General features: G+C 34.8%; 2 protein-coding genes across 4 annotated transcripts in view; one reads left to right on the top strand and one right to left on the bottom strand.

Annotated features, from left to right (window-relative positions):
• Positions 1 to 7,305: 7,305 nt before the first annotated feature.
• On the bottom strand, positions 7,306 to 13,468 carry LOC130450191 (uncharacterized). 3 transcript variants are annotated; one of them, XM_056788431.1, is made up of 2 exons: positions 8,992 to 13,468; positions 7,306 to 8,817 (listed from the first exon to the last, which is right to left on the bottom strand). In XM_056788431.1, exons 1-2 carry the CDS (start codon positions 12,243 to 12,245, stop codon positions 7,686 to 7,688), a joined length of 4,386 nt encoding a protein of 1,461 aa, XP_056644409.1. In that variant the 5' UTR covers positions 12,246 to 13,468; the 3' UTR covers positions 7,306 to 7,685. The 3 variants fall into 3 exon arrangements, with proteins under 3 accessions (XP_056644409.1, XP_056644410.1, XP_056644407.1); XM_056788432.1 differs by having other exon boundaries at positions 7,306 to 8,739; XM_056788429.1 differs by having other exon boundaries at positions 7,306 to 13,468.
• A 191-nt stretch (positions 13,469 to 13,659) lies between these two features.
• LOC130450192 (junctophilin-1) overlaps positions 13,660 to 20,399 on the top strand; it is a 62,477-nt gene continuing 55,737 nt past the window's right edge. Inside the window, exons 1-2 of the mRNA XM_056788433.1 lie at positions 13,660 to 13,786; positions 14,801 to 15,012. The gene's annotated coding sequence lies outside the window, so the exon portion shown is untranslated. The remainder of the gene's footprint in view (positions 13,787 to 14,800; positions 15,013 to 20,399) is intronic.

Raw genomic sequence — 20,399 nt, 5'->3', positions numbered from 1 at the left:
TACCACTGATTCTAGAACGTTTATTGCCACAATATCGGATTTATTAACCACAATAGCTGATTGCGAGGATGTATCTGATGTTAACACGAATCACAACATCACTGGCGATAGTAATGTGGAAACTACCACTAACCCCGGAATAATTACTGACACAATATCGGAATTATTAACCACAATAGCTGATTTGGAAGATGTATCTGATGTCAACACAGATCACAACATCACTGGCGATAGTAATGTGGAAGCTACCACTAACTCCGGAATGATTACTGAGAGAATATCGGATTTATTAACCACAATAGCTGATTTGGAAGATGTATCTGATGTCAACACAGATCACAACATCACTGGCGATAGTAATGTGGAAGCTACCACTAACTCCGGAATGATTACTGAGAGAATATCGGATTTATTAACCACAATAGCTGATTTGGAAGATGTATCTGATGTTAACACGAATCACAACATCACTGGCGATAGTAATGTGGAAACTACCACTAACCCCGGAATAATTACTGACACAATATCGGAATTATTAACCACAATAGCTGATTTGGAAGATGTATCTGATATCAACACAGATCACATCATCACTGGCGATAATAATGTGGAAACTACCACTAACTCCGGAATGATTACTGACACAATATCGGAATTATTAACCACAATAGCTGATTTGGAAGATGTATCTGATGTCAACACAGATCACAACATCACTGGCGATAGTAATGTGGAAGCTACCACTAACTCCGGAATGATTACTGAGAGAAAATCGGATTTATTAACCACAATAGCTGATTTGGAAGATGTATCTGATATCAACACAGATCACATCAACACTGGCGATAATAATGTGGAAACTACCACTAACTCCGGAATGATTACTGACAGAATATCGGATTTATTAACCACAATAGCTGATTTGGAAGATGTATCTGATGTTAACACGGATCACAACATCACTGGCGATAGTAAAGTGGAAACTACCACTAACTCCGGAATGATTACTGACAGAATATCGGATTTATTAACCACAATAGCTGATTTGGAAGATGTATCTGATGTCGACACAGATCACAACATCACTGGCGATAGTAATGTGGAAACTACCACTAACTCCGGAATGATTACTGACAGAATATCGGATTTATTAACCACAATAGCTGATTTGGAAGATGTATCTGATGTCGACACAGATCACAACATCACTGGCGACAGTAATGTGGAAGCTACCACTAACTCCGGAATGATTACTGACAGAATATCGGATTTATTAACCACAATAGCTGATTTGGAAGATGTATCTGATGTTAACACGGATCACAACATCACTGGCGATAGTAAAGTGGAAACTACCACTAACTCCGGAATGATTACTGACAGAATATCGGATTTATTAACCACAATAGCTGATTTGGAAGATGTATCTGATGTCGACACAGATCACAACATCACTGGCGATAGTAATGTGGAAACTACCACTAACTCCGGAATGATTACTGACAGAATATCGGATTTATTAACCACAATAGCTGATTTGGAAGATGTATCTGATGTCGACACAGATCACAACATCACTGGCGACAGTAATGTGGAAGCTACCACTAACTCCGGAATGATTACTGACAGAATATCGGATTTATCAACCACAATAGCTGATTGCGAGGATATATTTGATGTTAACACGAATCACAACATCACTGGCGATAGTAAAGTGGAAGCTACTACTAACTCCGGAATGATTACTGACAGAATATCGGATTTATTAACCACAATAGCTGATTTGGAAGATGTATCTGATGTTAACACGGATCACAACATCACTGGCGATAGTAATGTGGAAACTACCACTAACTCCGGAATGATTACTGACAGAATATCGGATTTATTAACCACAATAGCTGATTTGGAAGATGTATCTGATGTTAACACGGATCACAACATCACTGGCGATAGTAATGTGGACACTACCACTAACTCCGGAATGATTTCTGACAGAATATCGGATTTATTAACCACAATAGCTGATTTGGAAGATGTATCTGATGTTAACACGAATCACAACATCACTGGCGATAGTAAAGTGGAAGCTACCACTAACTCCGGAATGATTTCTGACAGAATATCGGATTTATTAACCACAATAGCTGATTTGGAAGATGTATCTGATGTTAACACGAATCACAACATCACTGGCGATAGTAAAGTGGAAGCTACCACTAACTCCGGAATGATTTCTGACAGAATATCGGATTTATTAACCACAATAGCTGATTTGGAAGATGTATCTGATGTTAACACGAATCACAACATCACTGGCGATAGTAATGTGGACACTACCACTAACTCCGGAATGATTTCTGACAGAATATCGGATTTATTAACCACAATAGCTGATTTGGAAGATGTATCTGATGTCGACACAGATCACAACATCACTGGCGACAGTAATGTGGAAGCTACCACTAACTCCGGAATGATTACTGACAGAATATCGGATTTATCAACCACAATAGCTGATTGCGAGGATATATTTGATGTTAACACGAATCACAACATCACTGGGGATAGTAAAGTGGAAGCTACCACTAACTCCGAAATGATTAGTGACAGAATATCAGATTTATTAACCACAATAGCTGATTTGGAAGATGTATCTGATGTCGACACAGATCACAACATCACTGGCGACAGTAATGTGGAAGCTACCACTAACTCCGGAATGATTACTGACAGAATATCGGATTTATCAACCACAATAGCTGATTGCGAGGATATATTTGATGTTAACACGAATCACAACATCACTGGGGATAGTAAAGTGGAAGCTACCACTAACTCCGGAATGATTACTGACAGAATATCGGATTTATCAACCACAATAGCTGATTGCGAGGATATATTTGATGTTAACACGAATCACAACATCACTGGCGATAGTAAAGTGGAAGCTACTACTAACTCCGGAATGATTACTGACAGAATATCGGATTTATTAACCACAATAGCTGATTTGGAAGATGTATCTGATGTTAACACGGATCACAACATCACTGGCGATAGTAATGTGGAAACTACCACTAACTCCGGAATGATTACTGACAGAATATCGGATTTATTAACCACAATAGCTGATTTGGAAGATGTATCTGATGTTAACACGGATCACAACATCACTGGCGATAGTAATGTGGACACTACCACTAACTCCGGAATGATTTCTGACAGAATATCGGATTTATTAACCACAATAGCTGATTTGGAAGATGTATCTGATGTTAACACGAATCACAACATCACTGGCGATAGTAAAGTGGAAGCTACCACTAACTCCGGAATGATTACTGACAGAATATCGGATTTATTAACCACAATAGCTGATTTGGAAGATGTATCTGATGTTAACACGAATCACAACATCACTGGCGATAGTAATGTGGAAACTACCACTAACTCCGGAATGATTACTGACAGAATATCGGATTTATTAACCACAATAGCTGATTTGGAAGATGTATCTGATGTTAACACGAATCACAACATCATTGGCGATAGTTATGTGGAAGCTACCACTAACTCCGGAATGATTACTGACAGAATATCGGATTTATTAACCGCAATAGCTGATTTGGAAGATGTATCTGATGTCAACACAGATCACAACATCACTGGCGATAGTAATGTGGAAACTAACACTAACTCCGGAATGATTACTGACAGAATATCGGATTTATTAACCGCAATAGCTGATTTGGAAGATGTATCTGATGTCAACACAGATCACAACATCACTGGCGATAGTAATGTGGAAACTAACACTAACTCCGGAATGATTACTGACAGAATATCGGATTTAACCACAATAGCTGATTTGGAAGATGTATCTGATGTCAATACAGATCACAACATCACTGGCGATAGTAATGTGGAAGCTACCACTAACTCCGGAATGATTACTGACAGAATATCGGATTTATTAACCACAACAGCTGATTGCGAGGATGTATCTGATGTTAACACAATGTACAACTTCAGTAGAGATAGTAATGTTTGTACAACCACCAACTCCAGACCTGTTACTGCCACAATATCAGATTTTTTAACATCAATACCTGATGGCGAAGATTTATCTGATGTCAAAACAAATCACAACTTCACTGATGATAGTGAGATAGATATAAATACTACTCCTAACTCAGAAACGATTACAGTCACAGTACCTGATATAATTACAACAATAGCGGAAGTTAATCATTGTATATCAACTGAAAGTGTAACTATCGATCCGACTGCTTGTGTTCAGCCATTTTTTGATACGTCCTTCGATTGTTTAGTTACTGAATATGCTGCCTCGAAAAATAATTTGATGCAAGAATATAATTCAATTGGTTTTTCACCCAAAAATCAATCAGATTCTGAGAACCTTTCAAAACTACGCTCATACAAAGGCGAAAAACATCGATTGTGTCTATTTAAACAACCAGTTGGTGATAAGGTGGTTCATTCACATGAACTGAGTATAGAGAAGTTGATTTTAGAACAATTAATTCAGGACTTTGAACGTAAATTTCCTACAAAGTGTAGAAATTCAGAAAAACGTCAGCATAGAATCAATGTGAGGAGCATTACTTGACCAAGATAAAGAGTTAAATGTTTTCCTAATATTGTATTTACATATAATGTTTGAAAATAAAATATTTATATAATATAAATTTAGTATTATTGTCAATCATAATCCAGTTATTTATATATTTATTTTACTAATGTGGTGAAAGCCCTTTATTCCTGTTTCAAGCAATAAACGCAATAAAAGTATGTAATTAGTTTCGACCAACCGCTCATTAGAAAATATAGAAACTCATAGCAATTATAGGAGTTAACCCCTAGACTGATTCTATTTCAAACTGTCAAAATTATTCTTTGCAGATGAATGTGAGCGTTGGGTAACAAATAACCCATGATCTCGAATAACGCATTTCAAATAGTCGGATTAATTCATCGTACTTATCGGTTCCTCGATGGAGAAGGGCATGAAAGTCTTCAGATTCTGATCCAGAATTTTCAGCTCCTTTCTCTGAGGTGTGTAAGATCATCATCAATCAAGTAACTTTACAATGGTCTAAATAATCACATGAAAGCATTATTTCTCCATTCAAAGATAAATCAGATCTATATATCAGGCCAAAAAAAAAACATTGATGATATTCCTCAGAAACATAATTCTAAAACATCGATGAAGATTAAGATAAAAACAATAAAAAGCTGAGGAAAAATAACAGTGATGGAATCATTTCCTGTCCTGCTCGTGAATTGGAACATACATAGGCCAACAAAAGAATGGATTAAATGTGAAAGCTGTACTTCAAGGCGGTACGAGCAATGTACGGCTTTTGGAAATAAATACCCATTTATTTGCGATGTTTGTCTTCAATAATGATGTCGGAAATTTGTTTTGCTTTGTTCCAAGCTACTCTAATCTTAAAATATGTCGCTTCTTTCCTTCTGCAACGGGGGATAGGAGTAGCAATCTGTAACTTTGGGTACACTTCACTAAGCACGACTACCAAGTTCACGACTACGGTCTTTCCCTTTCCACTTAGTCCAGAGCGTTATAATCGTAAACCCAAGTGGAATGGCTTTAAGTAACGTAAAATAAAAATGTCTTCTGCGATAGTAAGATTTATTAAATAATGAGATAAATTCTCACAGTTGTAATCTTTGTTGCTTTGAGTTTTAAAAATTCTTTCAACGCTTACTTCGATCCATCTCTTGACATGGGTCGTCGTCAGCTCTGGTCGTCGCGACGGCATAAGTGACGCTCTCGCCGCGACCACATTATAGTTCTTCCAATATCAATTGAGGATTATAAAAACCCTTGCCGGTAATTTTGTTTGATCTACCATAGGCGTAGATATACCTCATTTTATAAATTTATTATTTTTATAAATACTTTTAAAAATATGTATATCTTATGCGAGAAAGTATTCGTTTAAGGGCAATCAAATCATTATAAATTGGACGATATTATACATCGTTATTTAGACAGTTGCACTTAATTGTAGTCCTACTTAAAATTTAGAAAAAAATCATTATTAACTTGCTACAATTCCATTTTAAATTATAAAACGTAAATAGACGAGTAAAATGTACCTGCATGTAAGGGCGTTTGGTTTAAACAGGGTACCAGACGTGAACTGAGCCCTTTTTGTACCCCATTCGTCTATTACCATCCGTTTATTCAATTTTTTTGTGTTTAAAACTACATGCTGACAAAACTTGACTTGACCTTTTGCTATATTACTTCTAATGCAATCTTGTTCTCCTTATATAAACTGTCTAACGCTTAAAATCTTGAGTAGCTTTGTGAACTGATTTTAGTTTTTCGGTTCTGTTAATAATCCACAGCAACTACTCGATAAATGGGAAATTTATTTACACTAGTTAACTGAGGAATTATTATTATGATTGCTGAATATTTTCCTTTTTTAAACATTCGAATATATTTAAAATAACTTGCTGTGTTTGTAAATCTAAATTCTCACGACTCTGTGAATTTTCATCGTTTTCATTCGTTCATGGTCTAAATAACGCCATATTTATATTTATTTAGAGAAATTTATGAATCTCACCAAGCAACACCACTGCTTATCGCAGGCTGCCAGGTAGGAATATTTCGAAGAAATTGTCTACATACGCCTTCCGACAGTTTCGGCCAATAGAAATGCATTTATGTTTACGATTTGATGTTTTCATTGGTAAACAGTGGAGATGATGAGTCCACGTGGACTGATGGTTTGTTAGAAGTTTACCGAATTTTATACGGGGAGTAAACATTATTTTTAATTTCTCAATTTGGTGTGAGTGCCGTGCGTATTTATAAAATATTGATTATTCTTCCCATAACTGTCTTCTGTAATGAATAGGCCTAAAAGAGTATTTCAGGCGCTATGAACGCTTAGTGGAATGCTCCAAGTATGGTTTAAGGATGATTAAGGACAAGGTTAATTGAATTTAGTATTGAAAATATGAAGGTAGTTAGAGCATTTATTTTTAAAAACAAATTAATTTTTTATTTCTAGGTTATTTCCGATACCAAGTCACGCTAAACTTTTGTGTATTAAAAAATGCTTTTGTCGAATAAAGTGAATAAATAGTAGTTTTTATAGGTACTGATCATGCCATTGACACTGAATAATGAAATTAAAAAATATTATACTGGTTGAAATGTCACGTTATGATACGGAAAACATTATATGTTTATTCACTGCTACATTGGAATAAAAACATAGAGAATAAAAACTTGAATTGTTTTAAATAAGATTTATTTTCAAGAAATTAAATCTTTAAATAGTTATTGTTACAAAATAAATATAACAATTGATTTTGTAGAATTTCTAACCTCACTGTATGTAACATCGGCAAACCAGGAATAAGCTAAATTATACAAAATTTATACAAAAGAAAATAATTTAAATAACAAAGAAATTATAATTTTTTAAAACATTTCAATATAAGTTATAACAAAATACTCAGCCAAAAACAATGTACTTTGGTTTCAATTTATATAATAAATACTTTTTGAAAATACTATTAAAAAAAATTATTCGTAAATATACGAATACAAAATATGACATCATCAAGGTTTCATTCATAACTTTTCCATTTCTGAGGTTTGTTTGTTGATATTAACAATTACTAATTTGAAGCGGTTGACACGAGAACATTTTGGTTATATAATCCTTTAGTTCTGAAGTAGATAAACACGGGACTCCATCAAATTTCAATACAGGAATAAAGTATAAACTAGGGGCATTGTTTGATGATTTAGTTGAGTCGTCTCCTTGGCACATTTTTATTGGTTGAACACAAGTAATTATTTCGCACGGTTTGGTTTCGTTGGTTGTTGTAGAATTTTCAGTTGTTGTCGGCTCTTTTGTTGATTTTGATTGTTCACTGTAATTTTCTTCAGGCATTGTAGAAACCGTAGATTCTTCAAAAGGTTCAGTTGTGAAGTGGCGTACGTCTTCACTCGTTGTTAATTCTTCGCTTGTTTCATTGCTGGTTGTTTCGCTGAGTGTATCTTCTTCAGTTGTTAGTTCTTCGGTACTCTTCGTTGATGTTTCTTCAGTTGTATTGCCCCCAATTGTTTCTGCTTCCTCAGAAGCTTCAGTTGTTTCACAATATATTTCTTCAGTTGTTGATATTTCAGGAGTTTCAGTTGATATATAACTTACATCTTCTCGTGTTGTTTCAGCTGTGGTATCACAACTTGTTGTTGTTTCATAGTTTATGAATTCGTTAGTGGTCGATTCGTCTGTAGTTTCCATGGTATCACAACTGGTTATTTCGAAGCTTACGGAATCACAAGTAGTTAGTTCATCAGTTGTATCAGTTGCTTCACTATTAGTTGTTTCGTATTTTACAGATTCATCAGTTGTCGAATCTTCGGCAGATTCAGATGTTCCAATATTGGTGGTTTCGTAGCTGACGGATTCAGTTGTGGCCAATTCTTCTGTAGTATCACAACAAGTTGTATCGTATTTCATAGATTCATCAGTATATGAATCTTCGGCAGATTCAGGTATTCCATCAGTAGTGGTTTCGTAACTCATAGATTCATTTGTGGCTACTTCTTCTGTCGTACCGCAACTTGTTGTTTCATAGGCTACAGATTCATCAGTGGTAGAATCTTCGGAAGTTTCAGATGTACTTTCTGTAGTATAACAGCTAGTTGTTTCATAGGCTACAGATTCATCAGTGGTAGAATCTTCGGAAGTTTCAGATGTACTTTCTGTAGTATAACAGCTAGTTGTTTCATAGGCTACGGATTCATCAGTAGTAGAATTATCGAATTCTTCATATGATCCATTAGTGGTTTCCCAACTCATGGATTCAGTTGTGGCCATTTCTTCTGTAGTTTCTGTAGTATAACAAGTTGTTTCATGTCTCATAGATTCATCAGTAGTAGAATCTTCAGATGTAGTTGTTTCAAATCCTACAGATTCAGTTTCTTCTGTACTTTCAGTAGTATAACAACTAGTTGTTTCGTAGGCTACGGATTCATTTGTAGTCGAATCTTCAGATTTTTCATATGATCCATCACTGCTGGTTTCGGAATTCATGGATTCAGTTGTAGCCATTTCTTCTGTAATATCACAACTAGTTGTTTCGTAAAGTACTGATTCATTAGTGGTCGAATCTTCGGAACTTTCCGATGTAGTTGATTCATATCCTACAGATTCAGTTGTGGCACTTTCTTCTGTACTTTCAGTAGTATAACAACTAGTTGTTTCGTAGGCTACCGATTCATTAGTAGTCGAATCCTCGGAATCTTCATATGATCCATCACTGCTGGTTTCGTAATTTATGGATTCAGTTGTAGCCATTTCTTCTGTAGTATCACAAACGGTTGTTTCGTAACGTACTGATTCATCAGTGGTTGAATCTTCGGAACTTTCAGATGTAGTTGTTTCAAATCCTACAGATTCAGTTGTTGCACTTTCTTCTGTACTTTCTGTAGTATAAGAACTTGTTGTTTCGTAGGCTACCGATTCATCAGTAGTCGAATCTTCGGAGTCTTTATACGATCCATCACTGCTGGTTTCGTAATTCATAGATTCAGTTGTAGACATTTCTTCTGTAGTATCACAAACGGTTGTTTCATAACGCACTGATTCATCAGTGGTCGAGTCCTCGGAACTTTCAGATGTAGTTGATTCATATTCTACAGATTCGGTTTTGGCACTTTCTTCTGTACTTTCTGTAGTATAACAACTAGTTGTTTCGTAGGCTACGGATTCATCAGTAGTCGAATCCTCGGAGTCTTCATACGATCCATCACTGCTGGTTTCGTAATTCATGGATTCAGTTGTAGACATTTCTTCTGTAGTATCACAACTGGTTGTTTCATAACGCACTGATTCATCAGTGGTCGAATCCTCGGAACTTTCAGATGTAGTTGATTCATATTCTACAGATTCAGTTGTGGTACTTTCTTCTGTACTTTCTGTAGTATAACAACTAGTTGTTTCGTAGGCTACCGATTCATCAGTAGTCGAATCTTCGGAGTCTTTATACGATCCATCACTGCTGGTTTCGTAATTCATGGATTCAGTTGTAGACATTTCTTCTGTAGTATCACAACTGGTTGTTTCATAACGCACTGATTCATCAGTGGTCGAATCCTCGGAACTTTCAGATGTAGTTGATTCATATTCTATAGATTCGGTTGTGGCACTTTCTTCTGTACTTTCTGTAGTATAACAACTAGTTGTTTCGTAGGCTACGGATTCATCAGTAGTCGAATCCTCGGAGTCTTCATACGATCCATCACTGCTGGTTTCGTAATTCATGGATTCAGTTGTAGACATTTCTTCTGTAGTATCACAACTGGTTGTTTCATAACGCACTGATTCATCAGTGGTCGAATCCTCGGAACTTTCAGATGTAGTTGATTCATATTCTACAGATTCAGTTGTGGTACTTTCTTCTGTACTTTCTGTAGTATAACAACTAGTTGTTTCGTAGGCTACCGATTCATCAGTAGTCGAATCTTCGGAGTCTTTATACGATCCATCACTGCTGGTTTCGTAATTCATAGATTCAGTTGTAGACATTTCTTCTGTAGTATCACAAACGGTTGTTTCATAACGCACTGATTCATCAGTGGTCGAATCCTCGGAACTTTCAGATGTAGTTGATTCATATTCTACAGATTCGGTTGTGGCACTTTCTTCTGTACTTTCTGTAGTAAAACAACTAGTTGTTTCGTAGGCTACGGATTCATCTGTAGTCGAATCTTCAGACTTTTCATATGATCCATCGCTGCTGGTTTCGGAATTCATGGATTCAGTTGTAGCCATTTCTTCTGTAGTATCACAACTAGTTGTTTCGTAACGTACTGATTCATCAGTGGTCGAATCTTCGGAACTTTCAGATGTAGTTGTTTCAAATCCTACAGATTCAGTTGTGGCACTTTCTTCTGTACTTTCTGTACTATAACAACTAGTTGTTTCGTAGGCTACCGATTCATCAGTAGTCGAATCTTTGGAAGCTTCAGATGTTGCAATGTTGGTGGTTTCGTGGCCTACGGGTTCAGTTGTGGCCATCTCTTCTGAAACATCTTTGTTGTAATAATCAGTTGTTTCGTATTTCATGGCTTCAGCAGTAATTGGATTTTTGGCTTCGGATGTTTCACTATCGGTGGTTTCGTAGCTCATGGATTCAGTTGTAGTCATTTCTTCTGTAGTTTCTGTAGTATCACAATTAGTGGTGTCGTAGTCTACAGATTCATCAGTAGTCGAATCTTCGGAAGTATCATATATCCTACTATTTGTGGTTTTTTCGTAACTCATAGATTCAGTAGTTGATAATTTTTCAGCAGCTTTTTCCGTTTCTTTTTCGGTTATTACGGAACATTCAGTAGTGGAGATATCTTCGTCAGTTTTTGTTGATATTTCAAGTGATGGCGTCGATGTATAACTCTCATTATCACTGGTTGATATTTCTGCGGTATCATAACTTGTTGTTTCGTAGCTCATCGATTCAGTAGAGGACATATCTTCTGTTGTTTCGCTTGATACTTCATCGGCTGATGTAGGTATTTCAGAAGAAATAGTAGATGTACTGCTAATACTTTCACTTGTTGCGTCATCAGAAGTATCAAAACTGGCTGCTTCGTCGTTCATCCATCCGGCAGTTTCTGTTACTTTTGGATATCCAAAAAAATCTGTTATAGAGCGTACTTCTTCACTTGTTGTAGGTTCTTCGATTGACTCTTGACTGGTTGTATCGTACTGTATAGATTCAGTAGTAGTTACTTCTTCTGTAGATTGTGTTGTTTTACTGAATTTTTCCTCTGATGTTGTCCATAGTTTAGGAGTTTCACTTGATGTGAGGTTTATGGCTTCTGTTGTTTCATTGTTTACTTTTCCACTTGTTGTTTCTTCTATTGCTTTGATAGTGGTTGAAATTACTTCTGTTGTATTGGAAGCATCTGTACAAGTAGAATTTTTAGGTTGATGGCATATTTCTTCCAATTGTTTGATAAAATCTTTTGCACAAATTGGATTTTGTTGGTTATTCACTAAATGAGTTAGAATTTGTATAAGATGTCCTAATAAGCACGATTGTTCGGATGGGGTGACTACGATGTTTTTACAGTTACAGTTTGCTGGTGCTGAAGACACATAACTACTTGTCACTATCAGTAACCCTAGTAGGGTTACTAGACGGCAGTAAAACATCGCCAAAAATGGCACCTTAAATTCTTAGTTCTACTTTTATATATCATATCTATAATGAAAATAATTTGGGAATGACGGAATTTATATTAACAATTAATAAATAAAAAACATGGGAAATACTATAGTTTGTTTAGAATTACAAAGGTCACGATATGGTGTAGAATATCAACTAATTGTTAATTACGGTTGTTTTGAATCATTCACCTTTCAAGGAAGACGATAGAATCATCATATTTACTATATTGTATTATCATAATACTTATATTGGTTTTACCAAAGAAAGTTACTCGAAAAAAAAGTGTCACTTCATTGTTTGCCCAAATTAGTTATTAAAACACAGCTCGAACGATTTATTTAAATATTATAAACATTTATTAGAAGTGCAATTATTTAATTTTGAAAACATAAAATTTATAATCACAATTTAAACTCTGTACGAATAATTAGAGCAGTTAATTATTGCTTTTGCTTCGCTCAAAACCACGTCAAACAACTTAGTTACAAAAATGAACGAATATCTACAGAGTGTACCAACTATCCGATACTTTAGAACATGTTTAATTAAGAATAACACAGCACAATATTTTAGAGAGATTATATAACAATAACACTATAATTGGGGACAATACAGTCATTTAAAGTTATAAAGGGTAATCAACCTCTAGAAAATTCTAACAAGAGTAGTAAATCGAACGTATACTAACTTGAGCTGGCAAATTGAAGAAACTAAACACGCCTTGAAGAGTATAGATCGTCATTCTCAGGATATATAAGGAAGGCTGATGTAATAAGGAAATTAGAAAACAAAGAACCTCCTGAACCTCCACCTCTTGTATATCAAGTTCATCTCATCAAGAATCTTCTAAGCGAAGACTTATAGAAGGAATTAGAAAATAAAGAGTCTGATATTTTCCGACCAAGTACGTCTCAACAATGAATATTTCCAGCGAAATATTGAAGCATTATGATTTTGAGTTAAAAGAAAGATTGTAAAAATTGATATACAGTTCAAAAGTCACGACGAAAGTTAATGTTGAAGTGGTTGGAACTGCTAATTACCGTTAGCTCCTTTCTGGAAGAAATATTTCATATTGAAAGAGGTGTATCGAGGAAACAGATAAGCAAGCGACGTAATATATTCTGATAAACAGCTATTAAAGTAATTTATCGATTCAAACCTTGTCTCTTTGGATTGAGTTCCAAGTTACGAAATTGCAATTCCAAGAAAGAGTTTCAGAAGAAAAAAGAATATGGAGAAAAGTTATTTATAAATATCTGGATCTCATTGAAAATATGTTTCTCAGCGGCTTTATTACGGAACAGTGCTGCCTCAGGAAGTACCTAATGAAGTGTAGTTGTAGAAGTGAAGGTTCATTAGGTGAAGAAACTCTGGATCACCTAGTTGTATAATGCCCCAGTACCAAAAGCAAATGCAGAGAAAGTTTTGTACAGGAATTTTGTAAGAATGACCATCTTGAAGTCAACCAAGAGTTTGTGATAACTATATAAGCTGTAGATGACTCAGAGAATAAGATAGCTATGTAAGAGTTATGAAAGACCATAGATCTTAGTTGATACTGTGTAAAGTTCCTTATATACAATTTATTTCAGTGAAACACTCGATGTAAAATTTTCATTACGCTGTTTTTGTTCCATCGTGAGTAACGAAGTGAATAAGTGGTCGGTGAATCGGTGTCAATAATTATATCTACTGCTACCTTAGTTTTGGAGCCTGATGGATAGGTTTAGCCAAAAGTAACCAGATTTCTCCATAGAATTGAAGCATGCACGCAATAAAAATGGCCTCTAATCGATGGTGTTGCAAGTGAGAGATCTTGCATGCTTTTTATCAAGAAATATTGCGCCTTGCATTGCATTGCATCATGTCAAGCGGCCTTTATTCTTCTGAGATATATATTTTATACTTTTAGTCATGATTTCATGGCTTCATTTGCCTTCAAATTATGTTATATATTTACATACCTTTGTGATTGTAGTCTTTAAGTTTATATCGTCTGCTTTCGTGGCTCTATCGTGTTTTAAAATTGTTTGTATACTGCTAGCAGTTATACTGGTTATTTAAAGATAAGAATACTGTATAACAGACCTTAAAGTTCATCATAATCTCATTGTCTTCTGCCTTCATCTTACTATGTAAGATATAGAGCACCCTTGATCTTAGCTTTAGATAGTTTGGATTTTGGTGTCTGGACAGATACGATGGTTATAATTTGCCATTGTCAATAATAACTTATGGTGTTTGCTCTAACCATCAGGTCTTGTTTTATCGCTTTAGGAACTGCCGCTTCTTGTCACAACATCAAGTTATCTTCTTCGGAGATCCAAGGGAAGCTGTTTACCTCACAGGAAAACAGTATAATTGTAACTGTATTGTTGGTAGTTTTAATATCACGAAACGGTTGTTTTCTCCAGATGATCAAATATATAATCTGATAGATAGCAACTCTAAACAGTATAATTATACGATGTAACTAATAAAGTTACTGCAATTTGTATTTATATAGTGTTAATAATTGTTATTTGTCCTGTTGCAGTGGGAGTTGTTTCGAAGGACAGTGGCAAAATGGTAAAAGACACGGTTTGGGAGTTGAGACGAGAGGACGATGGATATATAGGGGAGAATGGACGCAGGGTTTCAAGGGGCGGTACGGTGTTAGACAATCGAATACGTCGACGGCTAAGTACGAAGGGACTTGGGCGAATGGTTTACAAGACGGATATGGATCTGAGACATATGCAGATGATGGTGAGTTATATCAAAATAATATATTTCTCTACATTATAAAGTAACTGTTTACATTAGTCTCGCTATCATAAACTTATTTTATATATTCTGATTCCTCTGTTTTTATTCTTTTCTGATATTTTAGTTATTCTTTCTTTTTGTCGATTCCTAGTCAGTTCCTGATTATCTTCATTGCTTCTTTGTCATCATTAAATATGATCCTTACTTCTTTGATCTTACTATATCTTTCTCTTATTCTTTGGTGATTATTTTTTCATAACAATTACGGATAGTTTTTCGTTTAATATTATGATGTGTTGTTTGGGGTATTTCGGCGCGAGGGTCACTTTTAACTACAGGTGCTGTCAGTGGTGGATTTAGCAGTAGGCTGAATAGGCTGTAGCCTATGGCGGCAGAATTCGAGAGGCGGCAAATTTTGTTTACAAGAAAAACATGTTTTTGTAAGATGTTATCAACGTTGCTGATTTTCATGAATCAATCCGTAAGTTTTCCATAGAAGTACAAGAGGGAATAAGCAAAAAAAGTAGATTCGACTAAACACCTGATGAAGATATTGGAACGGCTGCGTTTACTTCAGATTTAACACGTTTCTCGTTTCATAAATATCCGGCAAAAGGCCTATAACGGATTTAGCGAGAAATTTTTCACAAAATTTCCTGGTTTTCTGTAAAAGAAGTACCCTAATGATTTAGAAATAGATATATCATATACGTATATTTTCAAAGCTACCTTTCACGCGAAAGAATTATCTTCCATCCAGTCTATCTTTGTTTCTGCATGAACAGAATTTAGAATACATTTATCCAAACTTTGATATGGCGCACGTATTGATCTGTGTACAGCAGCAACAAATTGTTCAACTTAATTTTAGAATTATAAAGTTGCATTTTTTTTCATAAAAAATGTAATTTTAATAATTGTGAACCAAGATATAGAATATCTGTAAATTCGCCATTGGGTGTTGTTAATGTTTATATGATTCTTGGACACAAATGACTGACCAGAACGTACTACATTTTATTTAAACTTCAAGAGATGGTTGTGATTTTTATTAAACTTTAAAACAACATATTTGACTACACAAATTGAGGCTTTGCATGTTACTTTTCATAAAACATAAAAACCATGATGTGTAAACACCAACAATGTGCAAAGTGGAATAGGTTTTTGATAATTTTTGTGTCCAACAATCTAGCCCAACTGTTATGTACAGATTATGAAAGGTAGCTTGTTTTTTTCCTTAATTTACTACCAGTAGTTCTTTCTTTTCCATTTTTTTGAATTCGTTGTTAATAATTTAATTAGTAATCTTCACTAATTGAATTCTAAAATATTAAGACTTTATTTTAGATCTTCCTCCAAGTTTAAAATCAATATATAAAACTGTCATATTGGGAATTGCGTGATCGATTTCTAAAAAAAATTGTAAAGAAAAAGTATTTTTGAATCATATTGCGTAAACTGGTAGTCAAGAGTCATGCTATTGAAATAGATAATTTTGAATTTCCAAACAACGAATACTTCGTTACTTACTCGAAATCAATCAAAGTGAAAAAAAAGTATTCAAATAATGTCTGTACAATTTTCAATCCACTCTTTATAAAATTGTGGACAAAATTTTTCTTATATTGGATGTTACATCAAACTGGTAGTAAAGGTTTTGAATATATTCATGGTCACACTACGAGGATGGTTTCAGAAGTTCAAGTTTGAAGACACCACGTTGTTTAGTATTTGTTTGGCAACCATCGATAGTAAACGTTTTCAGTGAATTTGAACATGAAAAAAATTGCTCATCGTTATGCAATACTTTTATTTGGAATGCTTTAGCTCAACAAATATAAAAGCTAAACTAGATTCTACTCTGGGTGAAAGTGCTCCTTCGTTACCAGCAGTAAAATATTGGGTTGAAGTGTTTAAACGAGGCCGTACGATCTGCAAAGACCTGCATCGCAGTGGTCGACCAAATGATTCCAGAAATATTCAAGAAAATCCACAAAGCGGTACTGGATGATCGTCGACAGAAAGTGCGCGAGCTAGCCGACATAGTAAGCATTTCAAAAAGTGGGATACATCGCATATTAACTGGAAATTTGGATACGAGAAAGCTGTGCGCAAGATGGGTGCTGCAATGGAACAAAAAAAGCATCGCGAAGTGTTTGGCAATGTTTCTCACAAATAAAGCCTGCGCAATTTTTTAATTTTTATTCACTATCTTGAAAAAGAAAAAACTATCAACGTTCGAGAGAAGAAACAAAGCAAAAATGGCCGCATTTGGCTAAGAGAAAAGTGTTGTTTCAACAAGACAATGCACCAGCTCTCTCATTCGTTATAGCAATGGCCGAAATTAATGAATAAAAGTTTGAATTGCTACCTCATGCACCCTATTCGTCAGATTTATCCCCCTCGGATCATTTTCTGTTCCCAGACTTGAGAAAATGGCTTGGTGGTCAAAGATGTTCCAACCAGAAGAGGTGATGGCAGTTAAGGATCTTATTATAAAAATGGTATCGAAATTATTGAACATCGATGGGCTAAAAGGGGATTACGTTGGAAAATAAATATATTTTTGTGTTTTCCTTGTGGCCCAGGTACTTCTGGGACCATTCACGTAGATTAAATGATTTTGTAAGATTTGTTCAACATACTTTTATTATTTCACCTGTACGTTTGTAACTGACTTTTTGGCCTCGATTTCGCCCTACTTTAAGCGATTACATTTAATTCTGGTCAAAGACCGATTAAAATGCAATAATTCGATCTAAATATCTGATTATCTTTATTAAATTCGAATGTACTTAATTAGACAAAAAAATAACTGTTAGGTCATCGAAATCAGTGAATTGTATATAACAAAAGCGTTGAAAATGTTGCATGGTTCTTGAAAATATAGTAGTTATTTAAACATTGATAATTTCGAAAAAAACTTTCTGTTTTCTTCAAAACTTAATAACGAATTATATTACGGTTCTTCGCAATACCTCCTGCGGTAATCGATAAAAGAAAAGCTACTGCAGAAAAAGGGAAAACTTTGCGATTATATATTCGCGAGAATGGGAATTGAAAAAGAACGAAATAGGTCGAAACGTCGAAAAACTTTTTACTTGTTATAAAACCTAATTTTCATTCCGAAGAGACTCGAAATCAAGACAATCCAGCAACAAGTACGTATAAAAAGGTCTATGAAATAAGAATCTAAAAAAAAATTCTATTTTATTACACTGACGTAACATATTTTACCCTGATTGAATTATTTATCTAGACATTTCCCAGTTACAAATAAATTTATGTTCAACTTTCGTTTTCATCGGCAACGATGCTTATCTGTACGTAGTTAACCATATATAGTTAACTAAATATTTACCAACCACTTTATATTCATTGTTAGAAAGATACTTTAATGTGAAAAGCGCTAATAAACCCTCACGCAACCCTCTAAATACTTCAAGGTTAAGTTTTCAACATTAATATTGATACTTCGTAGCTATTACAGAATTAACGATTTTATAATAGTTGTTCTTAACTTTTTTTTTAAGATATCAATTAAAGTAAGGATTGATAATTTCACCCCAGTATAATGTAACAGAACTATTGAAAAAATACCCAATAGTTAGTTGTTAGTGCACGAAAATTACAGAATTTCTAGTTACTTTACTGAAATTTTAGAAAAAAAATTTTGGTCTCAATACCTTTGAAGAGTAATGTCTAAGAGGGGGCTTATAGAGTTTTTTAATACGAATTGTCTATTGGCACCCTCCACGGAAAATCCGTGACTCTAATTTCAACCATAGAGACACGGACATTTTTAAGAAATGAGCCGAATAAAGCTTTATCCGTTTCTTTAATTTCAGCCGTGAATAAGCTTTAACTCACGCATGAATACTGTCCACGGATAAATACCATCCACCTACAAATGAAATCTCTATGCCATTTCTAATCCCAATATATTTTTTTCATTCATTTGGAACGAATTATACAAAAATTTTATGATTAAGTTAGGTTAGGTTAGGTTAGTTTTAAAATTTAGACGATTTATAGACACGGAAAAAATTTTCATTCTGATCTGTTTCTATAAGAGCCACGGAAAAAACGGAAGGGAAAATTTACATGTCAATTGATACAATGACTAATGAGCTAGAAAACGTCAATTTTATTAATTTATTTTGTGATGAATTAAATGTTCCAGGAATGCCATTACACTATATTAAATTTAAAATTGGTTCACAGTTATTTTATTACGAAATCTGAACTCGCTGAGACTGCATCAAGCAGCTACTAAATAACGTCATCAAAGTCAGTATAATGATTGTTAGAGAAAAAGGATTGCTCTTCACTTTTAAACGCAGTTCCCGGTGAAATTAGTTTTTGTTAACTATTGATAAAGCACAGTGCCAAACATTCCACTACTGTGGAGTTGACTTAAGCAGTGGCGGATTTACAGATCCGCTGACTGTTGGCTAATCATCTTTAGCCGCCTCTACTGACCTTCAAAATTCGATACCTCAGTTCACAAATATTCAAATCACGAAGAGATGAAGCATTTAGCTTTTCTTGGCTTCTATTTATGTAGAAATCGTTTTCTCCATACTACAGCTACAGCTGCAGCCTACTCAGCCTGCTGGTAAATCCATCGGTGGACTTGAGGGAACAATGCTTTAGCACGTCGCATGCTCACGAGTAAGATTATCCTCGACATTTGTTTATTTACAATTCGAAAAATGTAAATGTACAAAATATGGATGATTACTTACGTCCATGAACTGTGTTGGATGAACTAAATAATTCTACGCCGCTATCTGAAGTCCAGGGGTGGCTCATGGCTCAGATACTCTTTGTTTAGCTCGATAATATTTATGGTTTATGAGATACTTAGATTTTTAGATCGGTGTACATGCCATAAAGAGACGTTCCGAAAAAAACTTTCACATGTGTAAATTTAAGCAGATAATGAAACTAACCAAAACGGCGATCCTAAAATATGCCCCGAATTAAATATTAGGGAATTGCGGTAATAATGGAGATAGGGAGAGTGGTGGTTAGGTTAGTTTAGGTTTGGTGAGTGTACACCTATACTTAAAAGACGTCATAATTCCCTAATACTTTATTTGCTTCTACTTTTAATAGAGACAACTTTACGAATAGATCTATCAGAAGAAAATTGTCGCATTCGCCATAGTTGGTATTTCTAATCTGAAATTATGGGTATATTTACTAAAAAAACACAAAAAACAACCATCTTCATGACATCCTTTGTATTTAGACATCGTATGCAAATCAAAAATGATAAATATACGGTTAACACCAGGAATTTTGTTATGCATTAAAGCCGATAAACTTTTGTCTTCATTTCTGAGAAATATGAGCAACTAACCATCGATTAAAAAAAA

Source organism: Diorhabda sublineata, chromosome 11 (assembly GCF_026230105.1).
Source record: "Diorhabda sublineata isolate icDioSubl1.1 chromosome 11, icDioSubl1.1, whole genome shotgun sequence".
Taxonomy (NCBI): Eukaryota; Metazoa; Arthropoda; class Insecta; order Coleoptera; family Chrysomelidae; genus Diorhabda; species Diorhabda sublineata.
The sequence above is the reverse complement of the archived record's forward strand: the minus strand, read 5'-3'. Positions and strand labels throughout refer to the sequence as shown.

What these genes read in the sequence shown, in the direction of transcription:
- LOC130450191 (XM_056788429.1), bottom strand. Translation starts at nt 12,245, where the DNA reads ATGTTTTACTGCCGTCTAGTAACCCTACTAGGGTTACTGATAGTGACA.